Genomic DNA, 23,158 nt, shown 5'->3' with positions numbered 1-23,158 from the left:
GTGGTTTATGCACAGTTACAAGTTATTTTAACTTGTTTTACGTTCAAGTTCGTTGGAAACGTTTACCGATCCGGTGCAAAGCCATATCTTGTTTCAAGCTCGTTTTATTTAACTCGATCAGGAGCATGTAAAACTGCGAGTTTTATCTCTCAACTGATGAACGCCTCATTTACACGCGATCCGTGCGAGTAAAACGATGAATGTACCGCCCAACCAACTCGAACAGCCAACATTGACAAGCGGGCAACGCAAAAATTAGCGAAAGGTGGAGTTTCATTCATTGCGGAGCCCATCTCGCCTCGGAATTCCCCCTATCCCTCCCCCCTCCTCCCACCATTTTCTTTAGATCTTTTCCCATCGTCCACGCACTTTTCCGCGCGTGAGCCTGTTATTCTATTACGTTCCACCATTCACTTGCTTCTCTGCTCGGGATGGAAATCTGTTGCTATTTACCTCTCCCCGCCGGCACGCCGGGTTGGGCTCGAATTTCTGCAGCGAAATATATATCTCTTTATATATATTGTGTCATAGATTAAAGTTAAAATTACAGACGTCGCTCGTGCTGCCCTCCCCCCGTCACGTGAATGAAGCGACCGGTGATTGTGGAATTTCACCTAATGGCTGTTCTCTGGGCGTCCAAATTGGATGGTTTTCCGTACCTTGCCCGCTGTGTGTGTGTGTGTGTGTTTTGGAGGGGTGTTTTTTTTTTGTTGCTGCGTTGAATGCGATGGTAATCTGGGCCGTAATGTTTGGGAGGGCAATAAAACATAACCGCCCAAGCGGTTAATAGGTCTTTCCAGTTGGTGTTTGCCGTCCGCCGTCGTCCGTCTGCGAACCTCGACACCCCCCCCCCCTCCCCTTCCCTCTCCACCACCGTCCCAGTGGGTCGGGGGGGTTGGCTCTTGAAAATTGAAATAAGAGCAAAGAGTCCTCCAAGGGGTTTTCATTTCGATTCCGGTTGGGCGAAATATCACCGAGATAAGCACAACAACGGCGGAGGCGGCCGGCTGAAACCGGGAATGCCATTGAAATGAAGCAGTAAGCGTGTCGGTGGGCCGGGTTTTTCCGCCTCCGCGCCTCCGTTTTTCTCCTGTTCCCTTCTGGTATATGTGGTTTTTTTTTTGTTTCCCCTACTTTTCGGTTACCCTCTCACCCTCATGATTCACGATCATTTCTCCTTTCTGTCGGGGGGTGGGGGGTGGTGGGCTGGTAGGGGTGACACACAAACAAACCTCGGAGCGATCGAAAAATGCTAGCCGGGAGTTTTCGCTTTCCCTTTGTTTCTTTATTCTTTACCTTCTTTCTGCCTCTGCACGAGAAAAGAACTGATATTACTAATGGAAGCAAATCTGTCGGATTGTTTGAGGCCTCGACGCGGAGCCTCTTTTCACTAAGCCGAGACGCAAGTTTGCCTCCGGCGGCCACCGCCGCCACCGCATCTAATCTGGCCTGATTCTTTCGTCAAGTCCTTGAGGCTCGCCCGTTCTGGGCTTCGCTTTTCACCGCGGTGCCACGGGGAATGGATAAACAAAACCACGCCAAAGCCGAACACCGAGCACCTGTTGACTCGCAGCTTCGGTGCTGTGTGCGGCGAGGGAGTTGAAATAAAAATTATAATTCACGATTCATCTGTTCTTGCTCGAACGTGGTATGGTTGCTACAATGAATAACGCACAAAAAAAATTGTTAAAAACATATCAATATTAATAAGGTCGTGATTTTTTTTTTACACAATAATTTTGAAATTTTGAAATTTTGAAATTTTAGCGCCTGAGCTTGAAACACCAGGCGCCTCCATTGGACTTTTATTACGATCCGATTTGATTCGTACCTACGAATCCGATACAGCGGGTTAGATAAATAGATTAATATATTTAAAGTGATATTGAACCATTTTTAAATTGATTATCTATTTTTTAAATCAGAATGTTTCATAAAAAATCAGGGAAAATATTAAAGTGTAATTTTTTTAACTATTGCATTCATGTAGATACTTATTTTTGGTGTATTTTATATTTTTCTTTATTATACATTTTGGTTCGTTGTGCTTTAAATCGATTGAATTAGTTTAATTTAAATAAAATACCTGTTCTCAAATTATTTTACTGACGCAATCCAAATAAATAAAATAATTGTGCCCTGGAATAGAACATTAACAAATTCATGACGGTTTTGAGTAATTTTCAGTAATCGATAAAATATCCTTTGTTAAAATAAAATTTGTTATATAGATTGCTAAAAAAAAACACACACAAATGCTGAGAAACCAGGCGTCTCCATCGCAACGATGGTGTTCGGTTCACTACCAAAGCTTTTGACGTAGGCTTTTTGTGCTAAACCCCATTTTTATAAGGTTACTCACAAATCGAGAACGCGGTTTCGTAACCAAAGTTCTTCCTTTTTTGCTTCAAGGTTTTATTTATTTTGCATCCCTTTTGCGAACAACAATGAATTGAACACCTAGCACCTTCTTTATGCCGTCTGTCATATACACTGCTCCTGTGGTTCGCCTGATTGCGTGCCATTCAAGTTCGGGCTTGGCTTTTGTTTGGAGATATCTGTGTTTTATCGTTCTGCCCGAAAAAAGCACCCCTTGTCTTGAATGGAAGGTTTTTGTTCTTTCTCTCTCTCTCTCTCTCTCGCTCTGTTTCGCTAATCCTGCAAAGACGTTTTGCGCCAGTTTTCTTTGACCGAAGGCAGATAAGCCAAGAACGGACGGCTAAAAACCTTCCAAACCTTCAGCGAGCGTGTAGTAGTATTGTTTTGTTTTACTTTTTATTTTTTACTTTATCCTTATTTAAATGTTCCACTCCGGCTTTTCTCATTTCCCTAATCGACCGGCACGTACCGCCCCCCTCCTCGGCTCTTCGTATCAACCACCTGTCGGTCGGCAGGTAGGGGCAGTACGTGAGAGCAGAACCAACAAGAAAACTCCCCAGACGCGGGAATAGAAAGCCTCCGAGTCCGAGACCGTATAAAACAAGCATCATTAGACATGCTCTGATTCTTCGCGAAAGCGAAAAGCAAATAAAGACAAACCATGGGAGAAGGCGGGAGAGGGGGGGGGATGCTTAACGAAAGCTTCGTGGGTTTATTTTCATTTTACGTTCGCCTGTTCCTTGTCGTCTCCTTTTTTCGCGTTTCGTTTTTCCTCCCCCATCGACTTTCGTCCTCCCGGTGTCCAGTCTAGCGAATCCGCCATGGATAACGATGTCACGCTGGCCTTTATCGGATGCTGTTGGTGAAAATAAGGTCCAACAAGGCAGCTGACTTAATTGTTACTGAGTGCACGCGCGTGCGATTCGAATCTGCGGCGCAAAAAAGTCTATTTTTGGCGATTGTTGGAAGGCAAATTACCAAATAGCTGTTACTGCGTCAAACGTCGACAAACATTTCGAGTGGCGATTAGGTTAGGGAGAGGCCTATTTATTGGTTAGAGAGCTTAAGGTTCCCTTGAAGTTCTTTCCACGGTTTACTTTATAGAAATTGCAATTCAATAATATTATTCACATATCTCTGAATGATACGTCCCAAATACATGGTTTAATTGATACACCTCTCCGAGTATTGTTGCCTTCCTGCTAGTAGAACAAGCGAACAAATCAGCAGCTGCGTTCAACCATCTCGTATGAAAGTTAATTACCGAGCATTGAAACGTACATTCGATTGTGTTGCACATTGTTTCCACCCACACAATATTGTTGAAGGCTATGTATCGCTTTTCCCAAAATGCGTGTACCTCTCGGTTAAATCTAGGAACCACCTCGAAACAGATTGCAAGAGAAAGAAAGACAGAGAGAGACAAACCTCGTAATCGACAGACAAAAAGCTCCAATTTGCAAGCATTCGGGGGTAGGAAAACCTACTACAAAAATAGATCATTTTCCAGGGGTTTGTCCATGAAGCACCATGAAGCAAATAGTGGGGTGGAATTGTTTTACAATGGGTGCACTTTCCATATTTGATTTCTGTCGAAAACTGCACCTGAAGAGTTTCATCACTGATTAATAAATTGGTTGAAGGAAGTTTTACATTATTGGGTTGCATTCCACTGAGTCCAAAAACCAACATGGCAGGATAAAAACGTTTTCGAAATAATTTTGGTAAATTGTGCTTGTTTATGGCTTCTTCTGTTTCACCAATTAAAATTGTTGTAAGGAACCGCAACCGCGGAAAGTTTAAACTGATCCAATGCAGAAATATTCGATCGACAGAAGTAAATTATTATAGAAAGAAATGAAAACTGTAGAAAAAAATATCATATATACAAGTTAAAGGCTGTATTGGCAAGCTGATACTTTTTTTTTTTTGTATAATAGAACACAAAGAAAATCATTTACAACAATTTAAACCCCAGAATTTTCATGTTCTGGTTAATAATTTTGTAGTAAAATGTTCGTGAGTTTACTTTCAGACAAGTAACCCCTTCAAAATGCCCACTGTGCCCACACACACACACACACACACCGGCAATGATACCGACAATTTCGTGCCACAGTAAAATGGATCGATTCGGGCGCTCCAGCTGTCGGGCCAAAGCGTACAAAGCGAAGGATATCATCTGCACCGAAACATTGTGATTGACACTCGTTGTCCCATTTTCCGGGACACGACCTTCAAGTGAGGTGCATGGAAAAAAATGGTGCCAGTTGTAGATAAAGCAAACGCAGCAGCCTCGCGAAAGCATGATGTGGAAAGGAACATTTGTAAAACAAAACAAAAAAAAAAAAACGCTGCCCAAAGTCAGCGTGAAGCGTTGGCCTGGTTTTTTTCCTTCGATAAATGCGTCGCTCACTACACCAAAAGAAAAAACATGTACATCCTTGCTGCTGGCGCTTCGTTTCCAGTTTGCAGTGTTATCATCGGGTACGCAGCAAAACGTGAGGCTACAATCCTTCCATTTATGCCGCAACCGACGGAATCGTCGTGCAATTTGATATCCGTCATATTTTCTTCCGCACCACGATGCATTTCTTCTTGGGTGGAAAGTTCCGCACGAAACAATGCAAGTTTCAACTACCAACCACCTGACCTGCGAAAGGGTGCATCTTTGCGACCTTAATGTTGCCGGTGCACTATTCTCTTCCGCTTTTGTACGGGTTTGCCAGCGTTTTTTAATTTACACAGAGCAAGGTCACCAAGGGGTTTGGCAAGGGGTCGGTGCTCACGACTCAAAAGCATCCCCAGACGAACCTTAAATTGGACGCCCTAATAATGCGCGCTGATAATTCTCGAGCTGTCGAAGTTTAGTCCCCTCGAGGTACGAAACTTTTGGCGCTGGGACATTTCCCTTAGGAAACATCAAGTAATCGGCGAGGCTTATTCTATATACAAAAGCGGAATAATGCCAGATTTATCTTTATGCACAATTTATTATAATTAATTGCCATTTCTTTCCGAGCATCCTTCATGCCGACTTAATTAAAGAAACGATATCTATTTGTTATTGAAACTATAAGAAGTTATGGAATACTCTAAACAAAATGAGTAATATGTTTTACTGCTAACATATTTGTGCTTATTATCCCGCCTTACGCACATTACAGTAGCAAAACATAACTATAACTGTACAGCTGAAAGAGTGTAAACAAATAGAAGCAAACCAAATGTCGTTTAAAGTAGTTAAATTAAATTTAATGCATTTGAATTTTGTGCATCGCTAGTCGAAAGTAATGTCGAGTATCCGATAAATATTCCGTGGAAATGTTTGATTTTCTTTTCATCAGAATTCATGAACATAAACGCGGTTGGACAAGAGTGTAGAAGAGAGGCTCTTCAATGACAAAAACGGAGAAATCAAACATTCTACCAACCAGTTTGTTTAGTTTTCTTATTTTGTAAACTTACTTAACATAGAAATAAAAGTAAAATAAGTTAATTTTTTGAATTATCGGTTGTTGAAATGTTTCCAATATTTTCGTTGAAAATTATCAAAATCAAGGTGGTCTTATAGCAGTGAGTATTGTCCTGCTACATATAATTGTTTTTTTAATCGAAAATTTGTATTACTTTTTCTTCATTAAATCAGAGTCTCTCTGTTTGGTATTTTCTGTATGTTGTTATACTTTTTCTTTGTTAAATCAGAGTCTCTCTGTTTGGTATTTTCTGTATTTTGTAATACTTTTTCTTCGTTAAATCAGAGTCTCTCTGTTTGGTATTTTCTGTTATGCTATATTATGTATCTTGTATTTGAAATTTCTTTGTTTTTAACCATTCATCGTACTGCTTAAACTTGTTGTTATGTAAAACACTCTTGTTTGTTAGGATACTACACAACTTCATGTTTAGAGAATTGTATTGTGAATTAAAACTTATGGAAAGAAGATGGCAAATTAGTTACCTGGCCAGATTGAATCGAAGCCGGGATTTATAAAATGATTAGAAATATAGAAAAAGGTAAACATTCGATGCGTTAGCTTCTACCGACTCCCTCCAACCGGTCCCCAGGGATACCATCGAACGGCAAGCGCGATCCTTCAGGTATTCGTTTTCGCAGGAAGCATTATGTAAGCTGCTGATTTTTCCTAGCATTGCACACACCGACGCTCGTGGGCGAATCTTCTCGGAAGCGGACGGCACGGAGCTGGCTACGATTCCCCGTAAGACCCATGCCTTCCTTCCATGTTCCGTCGCCGGAGAGCTTGATTACGAGGGAATATATTGGATTGAGTTATGCCCGGCGAAAGCCACCGGGGTGGGTGGGGGGTCCCAGTACGTACAGGTAATAGGCCAGCTCATTAAAAGTGCTCGTGCCCCCCTCTTCCCCTTTCCGCCTCTCGCACCCGGCGCTGGCAGGATATGCATCGCGTTGCCTTCCAACCGATGTCTATCTAATTAATTGAATTAATTAGCGTCAAGCGCAGTGCACACTGTGCCCGCTAGACATTGCCCAAGCGGGCGTTCCATCTTTCACTGGACTCCCACTTGGAATCAAGCTGCTGCGAAAAAGATTCTTCGGTGAATAATTTGCTTGCAGTGAAATACGGGGTGGAAAAGCGCCTCGAATGTCTTCATCTCCGAACGGTCTAAAACGGAAGATTAAAGCAACCTGGTGGCGCGATAATTATTGTAGCTTTTGGGCGTCACTATCCCTTAGAACAGGCTGAGGGGGAGTATATCAGGCACCCAGTGTGTGGTAAGTAAAAATGCATCCGTTGAGTTGCGAGCCCGAGGGTTAAGTGGAAATCGATAGTTCCGAGGAGCTCAAGTTGTGTTCGAATCTTTACCTACTGTGGCGGTAGGGAAGAAAATTATTCGAGTGTGTTTAGTATATGTCCGAGCGCAGAACTTTGTTACCCCCTGTTTGTGTGTTTTTTTTCCCCACTTAGACATCTTTGTTTCATCCGTTTAATTTTCTTTCGGTTTGTTTGTTTTCTCTTCTTTCGCCTCGCTTCTTTCGACCCGCAGAAACGCCATCAATCACCAAAGTTCGGCCCCTGATAACGCCCGCAACGTTGCAGATTAGCTCGCGGGGTCGCGTCGTCTTCAGCATCATCCCGGCGGTGCGGCCTGCCCCGGGCGACGGCCGCTGGGCGGCGGAGGGCGGCCAGGGCTGGGAGGTGAGCGAGCAGGAGGCCGCCTTCCTCTCGCCCGAGTACATCAACTCGCTCGGCAAGGGCGTGCAGTACAATGAGTCCGATGTCGAAAAGGTAACACTTTCCCGTCCAAATACTCTTTTGCCTTCTTTCGTAGTATTGCAATACATTTCAAAGTCACACCATAATAAATCCCAAGCGTTATTGAAGTCAAGCGTTACCATAATAAATTCCAAGCGTTTTTACGTCAAGCGTTACCACAATACATCCCAAGCGATCAGATATCCCAAGCGTTATTTTAATTTGTGGAAGTTATTCTGAAACAATATTGATTTGTTTTTACATTCAACTATTACATAAAAACCATTACCATTTAAATTATTTATAATCAATTTCTTATTATTTTCTGAAGTAAGTTTACATTCGTCGCGCTTTAAGTCTGTCATACGTGTAAATACTATTATCCTTTGGCTTATTTTATTTTATAAAAGCGATTTTTAAGCGATAAAAATATACTCTACTTAGACGTTTGCGTATGTTAAATCACAATACAGGTCAGCTTTGCGTACATTCCCGTAAGTCAAATCCAACACAAGGGCACGTTTTTAGCTTTGTACCAAATATTTTCTGCTTTCTGCTTGAGTCTTACTAAATTTGTTTCTAAATATACGTGGTTTAGTTAAATGGAACAACCAAAGAACGCCCAACCTACTTCGACATTTGAAGTTAAAGGATAGCAATGACCGTAGCAATTACATACCATTAATCAGCTCATTTCTCTGATTGTCATGCCTCTCCCATCTAGTTTCTCACCCAGCGTCGATTTTGTTTTTCCTATTTTTTAATTCGATTCCGCTACAAAATATGGTCACTCCTAGCTCGGTTTTTGATTCGACAGCTGAGCGAATTAAATTCGTTACCAAAACGCCACCGACCGCTGTTGATTGCCAATTGGCGAAAGTGCCAGACATAAGGGGAAAAAAAACAAATCCTCACAAAAGTGATTGGCGATAATGGAAGGAGCAGTGAGTGGACAATTTACGTAGCTCTACCTCAAAGGTTTCGGCTTGAAAACACAACCATTAATTGTTTTGGCTCGAAAAGTGGAAAAATACAAACGAAACGAGCTCGTGCGTCATGTTCGACACACCGCAAGGCAATTGGAAGGTGGCTGAGGGTAGGATCCGGCTTGGCAGAATGCCATAAATTTATTGTGTAAACATGTTTCTATTGGTCGGTGGGAGGATAATATTTCGCGTTCACCGTTGTCAACTGAACGTACTTAATCGATCAAATGGAAAACGTTTTTCCACTTGCATGTTCCTTTTATTTGATTGAAAATATATACTCTTGCTCACTTATAGACAAGTAAAGGAACGTTAAAGAAATTAAATAAATTGTAACAAAGAAGAGGAGCAAAGAACACTCTCCTTCTAAAAACAACAAGAGCTTAGCTTTCAAAGCAGTTGGAGACAAGTTTTCCACACAGTTAGCGCAACAACATTGTTTCACAACAATGACAAATTGCCAGTCAAGATTGCACAACTGGCGGTAATTGAAATATTTGAATGATATATGAAATGACACTTTCGTTTGCACCTTTTTCAGATGTGGATCTATTCGCTCGGTGTCACGCTGCAGCGCACCGTGTCGTCCTTCTCGGTCAACCACCGGCGGGGACCGGCCCGTCGTCCTGACGTCCGAGGAATGCAATATTCCGATCCCCGGCAGCAAACGGAGCAAAAGCAAATGGCGGAGGAGGCCGAGCGGGAAGCGTTTGCCAGCCGGTATGAGCATGAAGAGGAACAGGAACCGCAGGAGGATGAGGAAGAGGAGGAGGAGGAGGAGGAGGTGGATGCAGCAGCCCTGACGCCGCTCGATCACGTCGTACTGGCGATGTGCGAAGCGAACCTCTACCAGCGCGCCAGCCTCATGTTTCTGCTCGACGTAAGTGACGGAAAGTCCGGAAAACCATTTTCTAACCCGTTCCGCTTCGTACACTTTTAGGACGATATGTTTCCCCGATTCTGGAGCGACTTCTGATCCTCCCGAAAAGCGATTCTGATCCTCCCAAAACGCGCGACGGCATGCTATCGGAATACTTTCCGGCGGCGAAGGAGACTCGCTTGTCGCTGTCGAAAATATTTGGAATAACTATTGATTCAATAATTTATTGCCAACCGCTCCCGCTTTCGGCGTCCCGCGGCAGGCCGACAGAGCAGCCACACTCTCCCCCCTTTTGTAATCCGGAACTTTTCCGGAAGGCCAGATTCCGCTGCAGCTGAAAAGCAGCGGCGCTAAAAAGCCCCCGCACGATGGACGGTTAAAAGACACACGGGCTGGCATAATTCCTTCGTAAAATTCCACCCGGTTCAGCGGGAGGGACGGCGGGGAGTGGAAGGCGGGAAGTTTTCCGCAAACCGCACGCCCAACATACATCTTACAAGGCGCTGTTCCAGCACACACTCTCCCACCCAAACTTTGGCACGCTGAAGTTGTTTTAAAGTGCAAACTAATAACCGGCACTTTTAGCAGAGGAACGCTTCGGGCTCCGGTCCTGCGGAATCTCCGGTCCTAGTGCACAGCGTCGGCGGTATGCTGGAACATAAATTGTGCCTCCCGCAACACGTCCCTCGGCGGGCCCCCTGTCGGCCGGTGGCTCGATGGAACCGTTCCTGAAAGGACACTGATTAAAAGTTGGTGGATCAAAGCACGCTTGCCTGACGGGGACCAACTACTACTCTTTGTCGATACACTCTGCTGTCTCGAACTACGTCAGTTCGTATGTTAAAACTCTTTTCTTCGAATAGCTCTTAGTTGAAGATGACCAACTTTTTCCGTATTATCAAGTTCGACTAAGTAGAACAACACCAAAATAACGCGAATAATTTAATTGGCTGCCCGGAACACAAGACCCCAAAACAAGATTAGTCTAAAATTAAAACGTCAAAACTGACCTCCCGTTACGGTAAACAGGTACAGATTATTGTTCCAACCTCCCGAGGTCGAACGATAGAAATTGATATATGGCTCCGTTTCTACCAAAACTCACATGTCGGACTCATGTCTCTTCCTTCGAAGCAGAGACGATGTGAAAATGGAAAACTCCTCCCTCCCATGGGGGGGAAAATCAAATCATTTCTTGGCCCAATGTTGCACTCGCTCTCTGGCAAGCACTTTAAACTATCGGCCGTCTTCGGGGGGGTTTTTTGTTTTATTATTCAATCCAACACCGAGTCCGAGTATATTTGCTGAAACTGATCCAATTTTACCGAAATACACCCTTTATGTTTATGACACGCAAGCCGCAGTACGTGTCGAGACCACGAGACCAACAAGACATCTAGAGTTAAATTGATTTTCTGCCTCTTTGTGTTGTGTTTATATAAGTTTTTTTTCCTTCTGTGCACAATTAGTTCCCATTGTCGTTCTACCGGAGCGTCCACGCTCGGTGTCGGCATTTGCGTTTGTTTCGTTAATTAGCAACTTATTTTCGTTACGCCGGGTGGAGCCATGGCTGTTCTCAGTACCGGTGGGTCTGCCCCCCAACGAAGAGGACAGCAATACCAATTAAACCGTGCTCCCGTTGGAGGGTTTTTTTCTTTCTTTTATTCATTACGTTTATTCATCCTCCATTCTATAACGTTATTGCGCTGCTTTATTAAATACATTTTCCGTACCGGCGCGCCGACTTTTTTTTTGTTCTTCCCAAGGTTTGCTTGGTCGCTTAATTTTGCAACTGTCCTTTTTTTTCACTCACTGTGTGTGTGTGTGTTATTCCTCTTGTTTTGGATTCATTGGAACACCAAATTTAATCATCACACCGACACAGTTGAATGGACAATACCAATTTGCATACGGCAAGCCCGAAACATATGTTTCCCGTGCCTCCCGCGGGAAAATTACACTTCGTGAACGGAAACATCCCGAGAATTTAAGAAAGAAACCGCCAACTCTAGCGATTCGAGCGTTTTATGTTTTGGGAGGTTTTTTTTATTTTTAACGGTTCTCATCCTTGAAATGCTTTCAACACGTTTCATTTTGCAGAAAGCTTCGAATTAATCATGTTTGTAATGGAAAAGCGCCTTGTTTGATTTGATTTTATCTTTTCAATCCAATGTTACGATATTACAGCTTGCTTGTGCTGATAATAAATACTTTGCTTGGCAATACTTTTATCGTTTATCGCCTAATTATTAGCGATTTGTTCCTCTATTGTTGTTTCACTTTGTTTTATTTGTTGTTTTGTCTGCCAAACATTTGCTTGATTTAATAGATTCCCAATAATGATACCGATTTACAATCAGTGCATCGTTTTTCATTGTACACGCTGCCTTGCTATGCAATGGTTGTTTGTGTCCTGTCGTCCAGTTCCTATAGTTTGCCCTGATCTCATTCGCCTGAAACCCTCAGCAACGAATTTGCTCGCGCGCAAGGATCGATCTTTGTTTTTATTACGTTAATTTGCCTGCTCGATATGATTTGCTACGTTCACGAAGTGCGTGCTGGATAATTGGCTTCCGGTAGGAAAGCATTTCATCGGTATTTGTTGTTGAGTTGTAAATAATATGGTTGTTTTCAAGTCAATCAAAATCAAGTTGCCAATCAACCAAGTTACAAGTTAATTCTCCAAATACACTGTAGAAAAGTCATATGTTAGATAATTTGAGAGATAGATTTGTAGATAGACTGACAATAAACAAAATGTTTTGTTCTATATAGTCATCAAAACATTAAAGACAGACGTTGGGAAATAGCAGCGATTATCAATGAACCTTTTAAACAATTCAATCACAAGAGTGTTTATCACAAGAAACGGTCAGCTTATATTTGTGTTCGTTGCAAAATGTCGTGCAAAAAGACTGTTATCTGTAAAGTTTATCTCCAAATCGATCGTTTCTTGCTTTGGTGAGTATTGTTTTAACATTCAGCGTATAAGTTGGCAATTGTAGAGTAGCTAATAATTAAAAATCTTTTGTTTTAGGCCCGGCTGTAGTGCACAAAACGAGCTTTCGCTCGCGCTCTTACTAAACAACATGGTGCCGGTTAGAACCCGCCGGTCATTTGCAACGAAACGCAGTACCGATCCCCGATGAGTTGGGCGGGAAATGGTTGAAATTTATGGGACAGCCGAGAAATGTCCGTGCGCCGCTTGACAAACGCTCGCCGACTGCTGCTGACAAATGAAACGGTTGGAAAACTCGACGACGACGACGACGACGACGACGAAAAGCGTTCACGTCCCCCGGTTGTATTATTCGCACCCTCGGAGTTTTGTTTTTCGTCCACCCGGCGGGGCGGAATTGATTCATACATTTTTCAACAGTCCTCTCGCTGTTAGGCCGCTCGAGAAATGGACGGCAAATGTGTGTGTCGTGTCGTGCCGAGCGAACCGTGCGTGCAGCATCGCCTCACCTGGCACCCGCCCCAGGCAAAACGGCGCCGGGCGAGAACTCTTGATCCAGGAACGCTTTTGATACCCACCCCGTACTGCTGGCAGTGAAATGTGTGCGGCCATGCATCGGTATATATCGGAAACCCATTTTCCACTCCATAGGGTTTCACTTTTTGCAATGGTTCTGCGTTTTGGCCCGTTTCCGCCGCCCCTTGTTTCCAACCCCGGCACACCGATTACATCCCCCGAACGCCGGCGTTTCCTTTTCGATGGCTCGGAAAACGGTGGTACTAAATTTTCCTTCCACCGCTCCTAAGAACGGGACGGGCATTCAAAACTGCAAGCTGATTTATGGTGCTTCGTGGTTTCGCACTCCCTTTTTCAAGACGACGTGCTGAGCGTGCTTAAAAGTGGCGACACCGGTGGAGTGGAAGGCTCTCGGCGCTTCCTGTTCACTGTTTCCAGGTGGGAACCGGACCAGAGAGTTTTCACTCAAGTACAATAAATAACCCCTAATTGAATGGAAAGTGGAGAGGAAGAGGCCCGTCGTTATCAGCCAGAAACAAAAAAAAACAGAAAGCCACCCGCAAAGTGGAACCTCGCGCTTTCGAGTTCATTTTCTCCTTCATTTTTCCCGTCGGGGGAGGAGGGGGATGTATCGCTGGTCAATCGACTTTTAAGTTGCTCTTGGCAAAGGGTCGAGCAATTTGTTTCCACCCCCTTTCTTTGAGCTGCCCCTCGCCCTCCGGGTGAATGGAAAAACACAATCCGTTTACAATCCGTCTCTACGAGAGCCTTGGCGGGACTAGACTGAAACGGAGGCATAGATGAAGCGGAAACACTAAGTTACAAGTGACAGAACCAAACCGGGAATGGCAGGAAAACGTCCTAGGGACGGGGAAGGACGGTTCGGTTCACTTGTTGCCCGCTTTGCAACCAATCATCCCGTCAACTCATCAACCCGGACAGCTCTGTTTGTTTGGTCCTCAGCCTGTTCCGGCCCCGACATTTCTCCCCGTGGAGAAACCGTTGGCTGTCACATTTGCAAAGAAAATTTGACAGCTATTATCTTCACCACCACCTTCACCCGCGTAGAGTAGCGTTCCTTTCGACTCATTTCTTATGGAATACGGGTTGTTGTCTTTTCCTGCGACCCTAGGACACCTTCTCCGAGCAAGTGAGGTTGGCTCGCTCGTTGATTAATGGTTGAAAAATGCAAATCACACCGACGGCAACGCGCGCGAGGACGCCTTCATCCATTTGCGGGTTCGACAGCCTTGCCACCGATCCGATGCCAGTACAGCCCACTGACAGCCATTCATCATACGGCTTCGGTTCGCTGTTTGCTAATCGAAAAACGATGAGCCGTCCTCTACGCTCGAAAGGGGGACGCCTTCGAATGAATCCCGAAACAGCCATCGGTCGGCAAATGGAACGGATCGGCCACCTTAGACAACCCCGAAGTTGCCGGAGAAGTACATTTTTCTTCGTTAGGTCCTGTAATTGGATATTCGGGATGGAGCCGGGCTGCGAGACGAAGGGAAGCACCAGACGAAACCGCAAATCCAAACCCGGAGCCCCAACGGTTCAACTCTTTTCGGGCGGTTTGTTTGGAAACCGGGACAGAACACTCGTAACGACCGGCTCCTTCGGTACGCTTTGGTTGGCTTTCTCCCCCAAACGCTGTTTCAATTTCAACAAGTTGAGCACGGGAGGAGACCACAACAGCTCGTTGAATGGTTCGATACATATAAGGATAAACTGTCGTATTTTAAACTCCGTTGCTTTGGGCAACATCTTCAAGATCTTTACCGGTATAAAATGGTCAACACGGGATGCTTAAGTTGTAACCACATGAACTTACGATGAAGTATAGCATCAACCATTTCTCCCTTAATCAATACATCGAACACTTTAGTTGTTCTGTTTCTGGAAGGCATACAATGTTTTACTTCTCATTTCATGTTACCTAAATCATTCAGTTCCAATATTATTTTACTCTCGCAAACTCTAAAGCACTTGCATCTAATATTGGTCCAGTTTGACCGGCATTTTACTACCGGGCATTTTACTTCCCCCTTCTATTAAATTGTAATCCTTTACATCATCCCGGAGCTTCGAGGATATTATTATTTCTTCATAACTATTTTAAAACTGCTACTGCTTGTTTCCAAATGTTTTCAAACATTCCAAATGTGATTCTCACTAATTCATTTATGCCTTTTCTGTGGTAAACAAGCATAAAAATGATAGTTTGATTATCAGAATCAATCATATCATCTGAACGATGAATGCTACAAACATTAACTAAAACATAGAAGTAAATGATCATTAAACACATTAACAAAGATGCTACCGCTGCGATGGTAAAGTAACGACATTTGTCCGAAGTTTAAAAAGCAGGAAAGTACATTTGCCCGCCAAGCGATTTAGCCCGCAGCGTAGGTGATAATTCGCACGTTGCCTAGGCAACGCTCCCGATTTTGATCGAAGTAAGCATAAATTTAATTTGGAAAAGTACCAATCTGCTCAAAGCGAATCATTACCATTTCAGCTGTTGAATAAGCAAGAGTACGTTGCCGACACCACATAGTTCGTTGCTGTATAATCCAAGGTAAGTGAACTCTTCTTACTAAAGAATGCTCATTATAAAGCAAATCAACTAATAAAAGTTTACCAATTGCAGCATTCATCGATATGAGCTCTTTTACAACCACGGAGCAAAAGTTAGGCCCAGATATGGAATCCCCGAACCAAGGCAAACCGCCGCAAAAAAACTCCGGCGTCCAATTTAAAACGCCGGACGCACCGGCCGTCAAAAAGGTCGTCATACAGGCCTCTACATCGAAGGGGCAATACAAGGAAAAAGGAATCAACACCCCGCGTCGCAGTCTTCGACTCGCGACCAAGAAAAAGGAGGAGAGAAAAACACATGAGACCAACCTGTAGAAAGAATCCGGATGGGTGCATCGTTTGGCTGCCACCTAACGCATAACGATAGCTACAATTATAAATAAATAAATGAATATTCAATAAAATTCTTCTAGTTGGAAACCGTCCTACTTTTTGTTCCATTATATTTCCATTTGTTTACCTTTTTTTTGACAGATTATGGCAGATTGGATTGATTTGTTTGGTTGATTGTTTTTGTACGTTAAACATTTTTGCAAGATCCAAAATTATTTTTGTTAGAAAAAAATCATTCTTTATAACTATTCGCAAAACTTCAGCTGGCTGTTTCCTAATTTTTCCAATGCCCGCTGCATCGAATATTTGTGTTTATTATAACGTGGAAAAGGTGAAAAGTGAATGTGGAAGAGTGAATCATGTTAACATGTTCGTGCCGGGTAAAAAATACATGAAAATGGACTTCCGCATGAAATGAATGTACGTACTGACCACTTGCTACGTAAAGAAGCAAGCACAAAACAAAAACCATTTGCACATTTGTTGTTCCTTGTCGATCTGACTTAACTACAATTGCAGTTGGCTCTCTTACGGAGACTTCGAGCCAGGAAAGGCGTCCCGCAATGCACCGTAGACGTCACCCTGCGCATCTCGCAGCGCCCCAACAATGGAAGCCTCGGTGAGGTGCTCAAAGTCTTCCGGGTCGCCGACTGGAACGAATCCGCTGAGCTCGAGGAAGGCCGCGTTGAAGGAACAGGCCGTCTTGTTGGCGCACTGGCGCGTCCGAGGGTAGACAAGGGCGCGTATCGTGCCGGGCGTGCCGTCGTCGTGCAGGTGCGTCCGGGTGAAGAAGAGATTGTGCGCCATCTGGCGTTCGACCAGCGTCGCCAGCAATCGGTGCAGGCCTGCGCACACGGCTGGCAGGTCGGCAGGGTCGCGCAGGACGTAGCAGTACGCCTGTGCAGGAAGATGATCCGCCAGCCGGTAGAGCATCGGTGTACCGCCGACTGGGACGAGGTCCTGCAGTTGCAACGAGTCAGCATTGTGTCGTCCGTGTTTGTACTGTGGAACTACTTACCGCGCCCTGAACGTACAGGTCTCGATCGATCCGGAGCAGATGCAGGTGCAGGTGGTTAACCGACGCTAGCGCACCGGGGCTGTTGTAGCCGAGCCGATACCGGCGATCCGGCAGGCGAGCGAGCAGCTCCAGTGCCGCGTGCAGACCGGCCAAGGTGAGAGCTTGCGGCCACCTCAACTCCCGTTCCGGCAGCACCAGCGCGTGGTAAGGCGTCAGTGGACTGTTGTTGATCAACAAGCTCACCGGAAGCGGACCGCTAGAGCTGGTCGGCACCGCTGGCTGCAGTTGCAACTCGAGCAACACCTCAGCAGAATCGACTTGAGCGAAATTAAATTTGGTTGGATCGAAGGGTGCATCAAGCTGGAAGTTTTGCGGCTGGCGTCGCTTGGTCAGACGCTGCTTGTTCAGCTGATTTGATCGCAGTTTAATGAGAGTGGTAGAGATTTAAAAAATAAATTACTAGTTATTCTACAGTGAAGATTCAGTTCTATAGGCACGGAAAAGTGCCCACCTCGATTTTTTTAATTTTCGCTCAATTTGTTTTCCTAATCTAAGTAAATATACTGAGTTAATATAAGTGTTGAAGAAGACAAATTCAACCAACCTGTAGCAAGAAACCGTAACGTCCCGCGAGCACTCGTTCCCCGTCGATGCGAAGCTGGTACCGGAAGCCAACGGCCGCGTCGTGCCGTTCAGACCAGGTTGTCTCGAGGCGCCGCTGCAGCTCGGTGTCCGGTTCCCTCCCTTCGTGCACAGCATACATCCGTACCGCAACCGACGATGACGAACTGGCTGATGGGTCGAGCATCGTTTGCCAGCTTGACGTTAGCTGCAATCATGAATTAATAAATGAATGTTGTATAAAATCCTTGTAGTTGAAAAAACATTTTACTTTTTATTGGTTTTTATTGCATTATATTTACATTTGTTTACCATTTTTGTTTTGACAGATTATGACAAATTTGATTGATTGTTTGGTTGTTTGCTTTTGTTTGTTTTTGCCAGATTATATCGGATTACTGCAAAAATCATCACCTCTACAAACCGTTCTCCCACATGCTGATGGACCTGTTCCGAGAGGTGATTTCGTCGGACCAGTACCAACCACAGCAACAACACCAGCCGCAGGAATTGAAAGTGAAACGATCGGCGGAATTGTTCGAGGAGCAAAAGTGAGATATCAAGTCCCGCAGCTGGGTTAGGAAAAACATGATACATATCTGTTGTTTGCTTGTAGGAGCGATACCGACTCTGGCCGATCGTCGGACCACGGGGAGCTGCTGGAGGTGCACCGGAAAAAGGAGCCAGGCGCAAGCGATGCATTACCGGCGCCATTACCGGCAACCGGCACCTTCGGGACGTTGAAAGTAAAACGCCCGGGGACGGCACTATCAGCACCCGAGCAGCGGTTTGCCTCGTTACCCAGACCGTACGACAAGCATCAGGTGGTGGGTGCGTTAGTGCCGGATCCGTACCACAACTACCACACGATTTCATACTCAAAGGGAGGACAGGCGGTCGGCGGAGGGAAGCAGCAGCTAGCACCTCAGCAGCAGCAGCAGCAGCAGCAGCAGCAGCAGCACCACGGTGTCACCGTGCGGAGACGACACAATGCGGAAATGCTAGCCGCACGCAAGCGGCACGACTACCGTCGCAACACGATCGACGTGACAATGGTTGAGGTTAAGATGGCGGAGGCGGCAGCAGCAGCCAACCACCGGCACCACGGGGGTTTTCCACCAGAGTCTGCGTCGGCCGCCGCTGCTGTTGGACGGTTGGTTCCTTCGAAATCGATCAACCACCTGGTTGGCCTGGTCGGTCCAGTCGAGGACGGACTGCTGCTCGAGCAGAGCAGCTTCAACGCGACATCGATGCCGAGTAGGTGCCCGCCTTCTAACCGCCAACCTTTCTCATCAAGCGACCCAGCTAACCCTTCTTTTGTGTGCTGTACTATTTGCAGATCTTGGTGCGCCGATGGCGGTAGTGGCGATCGCGACGCAAACCAGCGACAGCGGCCGACCACAACCGACGCGCGACAATGGCTGCGATGGGGGGAGCGGTTTCGGTGGCATCGACGAGGGCGATGGCCCGGGAGGCACGGGAGCGACCCATACGGGTCCGGAGTTTATTTGCAATTCCTACTCGGCACCAAAGTCAATTGATCTCACCGACGCGAAAGTATGTCCAACACCTTCTTGCGCAGGTCAATTTAACGTTGGATCATGAAAGGCGATACGATTAATATGCATACATTTGTGTAAAAAAGCTTATATCCTACATTGAGCGGCTAATTAACATACAACGACAAGAGTAATTGACAAACAAAGGCTCGTCATAATCATATTTGCCGCCAAACAAGAATTTTACGATTATTCATATAGTTTCAATTGAATTGTTTCAATATGTTCGTAGTTTAAGGTACTTTTTTTAACTTCGAACGGATGATGTTCGGGAAATTACCCCACCAGTAACTTTCCAACCCTGTAGAATAATGTGCAGATCCTTTACATACGAGAGACAACTTTTAACGCATGTCTGTAGTGTAGTAATTGTAGTTCATTTATTATTTTAGAGTAGAATTCAATCCAAGATGGATCAATTTGGATGAATTTTAACGGAGGTTTTAAGGTGGATGTTTTGGCACAGTACTGTTTGTTTATTTTATTATCTAAAAACAAATTCATTGGAAGAATATGGGTCGTACTCCATGGTATTATTCGTTCAGGTAGATTTAAAGCCATTGTTTTCATTCAATTCAATTGAAGCATTTCTTTAGAAATGTCCCGAAACAAAATTATCGAATGTTGGGGATGTTCTTCGCCATTTTAAATCATGGTACTGTAAACTTGTACAGGTTATTGCTATTGGCTATTTTGTTTAATATATGTCTGTTCTATATTATATACACTAGATCTAGTGTATATTATAACCTTGGGCGAGAATTGTGGTTTGTAGTTCATACATTTCTAGTCGAGATTTCGAGATTTAGTACGGCTAACTATTTCGACGTTAAGCTAAAGGAAGATAGACGCCAATTTGAAGTGAAACGAATCGTGTTGTTACAAATTATGTTATTAATTGAATTCGTTCCCTTTGAGTCGAACACAAACCTTCCGAACGTTAAATTGATCTGAACGTTAGTGTAACAAGGAAACTTTATGGTTGTTCTTTGACCGCTTGCTTTACCCTCACAGACACAGCACCGGCGAATAGTAACAATTCTCCTGCTGAACGGTACCAAAGTGAACGTGACGTGCAACCCGACCACGACGCTAGCGCGCCACATCTTCGAGGCAATACTGCGGCTGGAGAATCTCACCGAAAACTTCTTCCTCGGCCTGTGCGCCCTGATCGGGGGCGATTTTGTGTTTCTGCCGGCGGATTTGAAAATTTACAAGGTACTGTGCAAGACAATGTGTTTGAAACGAGCAAAAAAAAGTAAAATGAAAGGGGAAAACAAACGTTTCTTCGCCTGCAGGTTGCGCCGCAGATCTGGATAAACACATCGAAGAAGTGCACGCTGATGGCGGAAAACATTGTGTTCATGCTGTACGTACGGATAAAATTTTTCCTGCCGACACTCCGCGGCGTAAGGTATGTGTGTGTGTGTGTTGCGTTTGGTTGTAAACCGTAGTAAACCAAATGCTGCCTTCTATTTGCAGCTGCCTGGAGTCGCGCCATCTGCTGTACCTGCAGCTACGCAAGAGCATCCTTGAGCGGCAAATCCTCTGCATCGAGGACGACCTGATCGCACTGGGCGGCTTGGCGCTGCAGGCGGAAGTGGGCAGCTTTAAGGAGAACGTAAGTTTCCTGACCTATCGACTCGCGCGGGCTCGGTCTAACCACGGCTGGTCGTCGTGCTTGCATTTACATTTGCAGATGAAGTACTCCGAATACTTCACCATCTCCCACTACCTACCGGAGGAGGTGTACCGGAAGAAGAAGGAGCTGGCCCGGTATCTACGCAACGCGCACTACCACAAGCGGGGCCTGCACCAGCGCGAGGCCGAGCACAACTTCATCCGCCACGTGCAGGAGCTGAAGGAGTACGGCCTGCACCTGTACAGCGCGTCCTGGGCGACGAGCGAGGGCATGACGCTCGACGTGTACGTCGGCATCTCGCTGGCGGGCGTTGCCATCTTCGAGCGGAACGTGCGCTACCAGCCGCGCCCGAACCAGGAACCGCCGGACCAGGGTCGCAACGGCAAGAGCAGCTTCCTGCGCCATCTGTACGCGTTCTTCGATTGGCTCGAGATCGAGAACATCTGCTTCTCGAAGCACGCGTTCTGCGTGGTGGTGCGCCGCAGCGAAACGCTCGGCTCGAAGAGCGAGAAGAGTCTGGTGAAGTACAAGCTGCGCATGGACGGTCGGAAGTGAGTTTCGCCGGACGCACGTCGGAGAGAGACATACCATAACAAAACACCATATTCATTTTGCTTTTCCCCCATTTACAGAAGCTATTTCGCCTTCAACCTCGCCTCGGAGCACCACAAGTTCTACATGAAGCTGCGCAACTCGTTCATCTCGATCAAGACGCTCGCGACCGAGCTGAACATACCGATCGACCGGCGATCGCCCGACCCGACGTCCTCCTCGGGCCATTCGGAGGATGGTCGCAAGAAGCGCAACGTGCGGGAGATCGTCGACGACGACCCGGGCCCGGAGGCGGCGGTCGGGTTCGATGCGAAAAACATCGACAAAATCGACAAACCGTTCAAGACGACCGGGTTGCGGGTGCGCAATCTGAAGAAATCCATGCTGAACGACAACCGGCTGGCACGGTTACGCCAGCGCTTTCTGCTGAAGCGCTCCAAATCGACCATCGAGTGCAGCACGTCCGCCGATGGCGGCAGCAGCACGTCCGCATTGAACCTCACCGTCGAGATAGCCAACCAGCAGAATCAGAACAAGGAGAACGAGAACCCCTTCCTGGCCGGTTCGGCCGACGCCTGCAGCGCCGGTGATCCGGACGAGCGGCAGCCGGGCCCCGCCCCATCGGCGACCGTGGGCCTCTCGCGCCAGTACCCCTCCCAAACTACCGTCGTCTCGCACGAGGGCGTCTCGCCGGAAGACTCGCCGAAAACGACGCACAGTATCAACCGCAACAAGGTGAAGATGGGCACCAAGGTGTTCTCTGCGCAGTTTCTCAACAAGTCGTTCGACAACCTGTGCCTGGACGGTGGGCCACAAGCGACCGCCACCGGTGGCCTTCTACTGCCGGCCGCGCTCATCGATCATGCACCGTCCTGCCAGAACCTGCTGGCCCACGGCAGCCGCAGCAGCAGCACCTATCTGCTGCACGAAGACGACGGCTGCTCCAAATACGTGCTGGCATCGGCCCAAACCGCCCGGGAACCGGCACCACCGGGTTCCCATCCGCTGATCGAGAGCTGCGTCGACGACATGCTGTCGGTGAAAAGCAGCATGAACTCCGTGTACTTTATGGAAAAAATCGACGAGCAAATGGTTGGTGGCGGCGGTAGCACCGAGACGCTGCTTTCGCCGAAGGCTTGTGTGATACGTAAGTAGACCATTGAGGGAGCATAGATCTTTTACTTTACTTGAAGTCCTCAAAGTACTTTTCAAAAAAAACAGTGACACAACGTATCAAGACAAAACAACAACAAAAGAGCAAAAACAGTTTTCAAAACAAAATGTTATTGTAAACAACTAATAACGATGCAACACATTCGTTGTGTTTACTTTCCACAGAGTCGAGCATCCGCAGTGAAAGCTGCCAGTTCGAGTTGCCAATGGAGGACGAAACCATCTCCGACACGCTGCTGGAGAAGTTCAACAACATCAGCAGCTGCAGCAGCGGTCCAACGAACGATCGCATCCTTGCGACGGTCGTGATCGTCAAGGATGCCGTGCCGGTGGTGGGTGAATCCGGTCCGGATGGTGTTACCGGCCGGCGACAGCAGTTTCTGTCGCGCAGCCAGGAGTCGATCGCCATACCTGGAGGTGGTAGACGGTCCGCGCTTGAACCGACCTCGATGGTCGGGTTCGGGGGCGACGAGTATGACGAGCGCTTCCCGTACGCCACGCTGGGACAGCGCAAGCGCAGGGAGCCACCGATGGTCACGCGGTACACGCTCGGCATCAGCATCGTGCAGGGCAACGATAACCATGTGTACGTGAAGGATCTAGCCCCGCACGGACCGGGCGCGCGCAATGGTGTACGAGTTGGCGATCAGGTACGAACGCAAGTGTTTGAAGAGTGCTTGTGAAGACACCCACAAC

General features: G+C 46.2%; 1 protein-coding gene across 1 annotated transcript in view; it reads left to right on the top strand.

The window, feature by feature from the left end:
- The window catches only part of LOC131290662 (uncharacterized), a 29,341-nt gene that overhangs the window by 5,214 nt on the left and 969 nt on the right, over positions 1-23,158 (top strand). Inside the window, 12 exon segments of the mRNA XM_058319824.1 lie at positions 7,408-7,649; positions 9,144-9,208; positions 9,320-9,482; positions 17,921-18,087; positions 18,153-18,793; positions 18,876-19,093; positions 20,110-20,313; positions 20,394-20,509; positions 20,578-20,716; positions 20,795-21,288; positions 21,370-22,436; positions 22,628-23,112. Of these exon segments, the coding sequence (XP_058175807.1) occupies positions 7,408-7,649; positions 9,144-9,208; positions 9,320-9,482; positions 17,921-18,087; positions 18,153-18,793; positions 18,876-19,093; positions 20,110-20,313; positions 20,394-20,509; positions 20,578-20,716; positions 20,795-21,288; positions 21,370-22,436; positions 22,628-23,112 (4,001 nt within the window).

Source organism: Anopheles ziemanni, chromosome X (assembly GCF_943734765.1).
Source record: "Anopheles ziemanni chromosome X, idAnoZiCoDA_A2_x.2, whole genome shotgun sequence".
Lineage (NCBI taxonomy): Eukaryota > Metazoa > Arthropoda > Insecta > Diptera > Culicidae > Anopheles > Anopheles ziemanni.
Note: the sequence above shows the minus strand (reverse complement) of the source record. Positions and strands in the feature narration are given on the sequence as shown.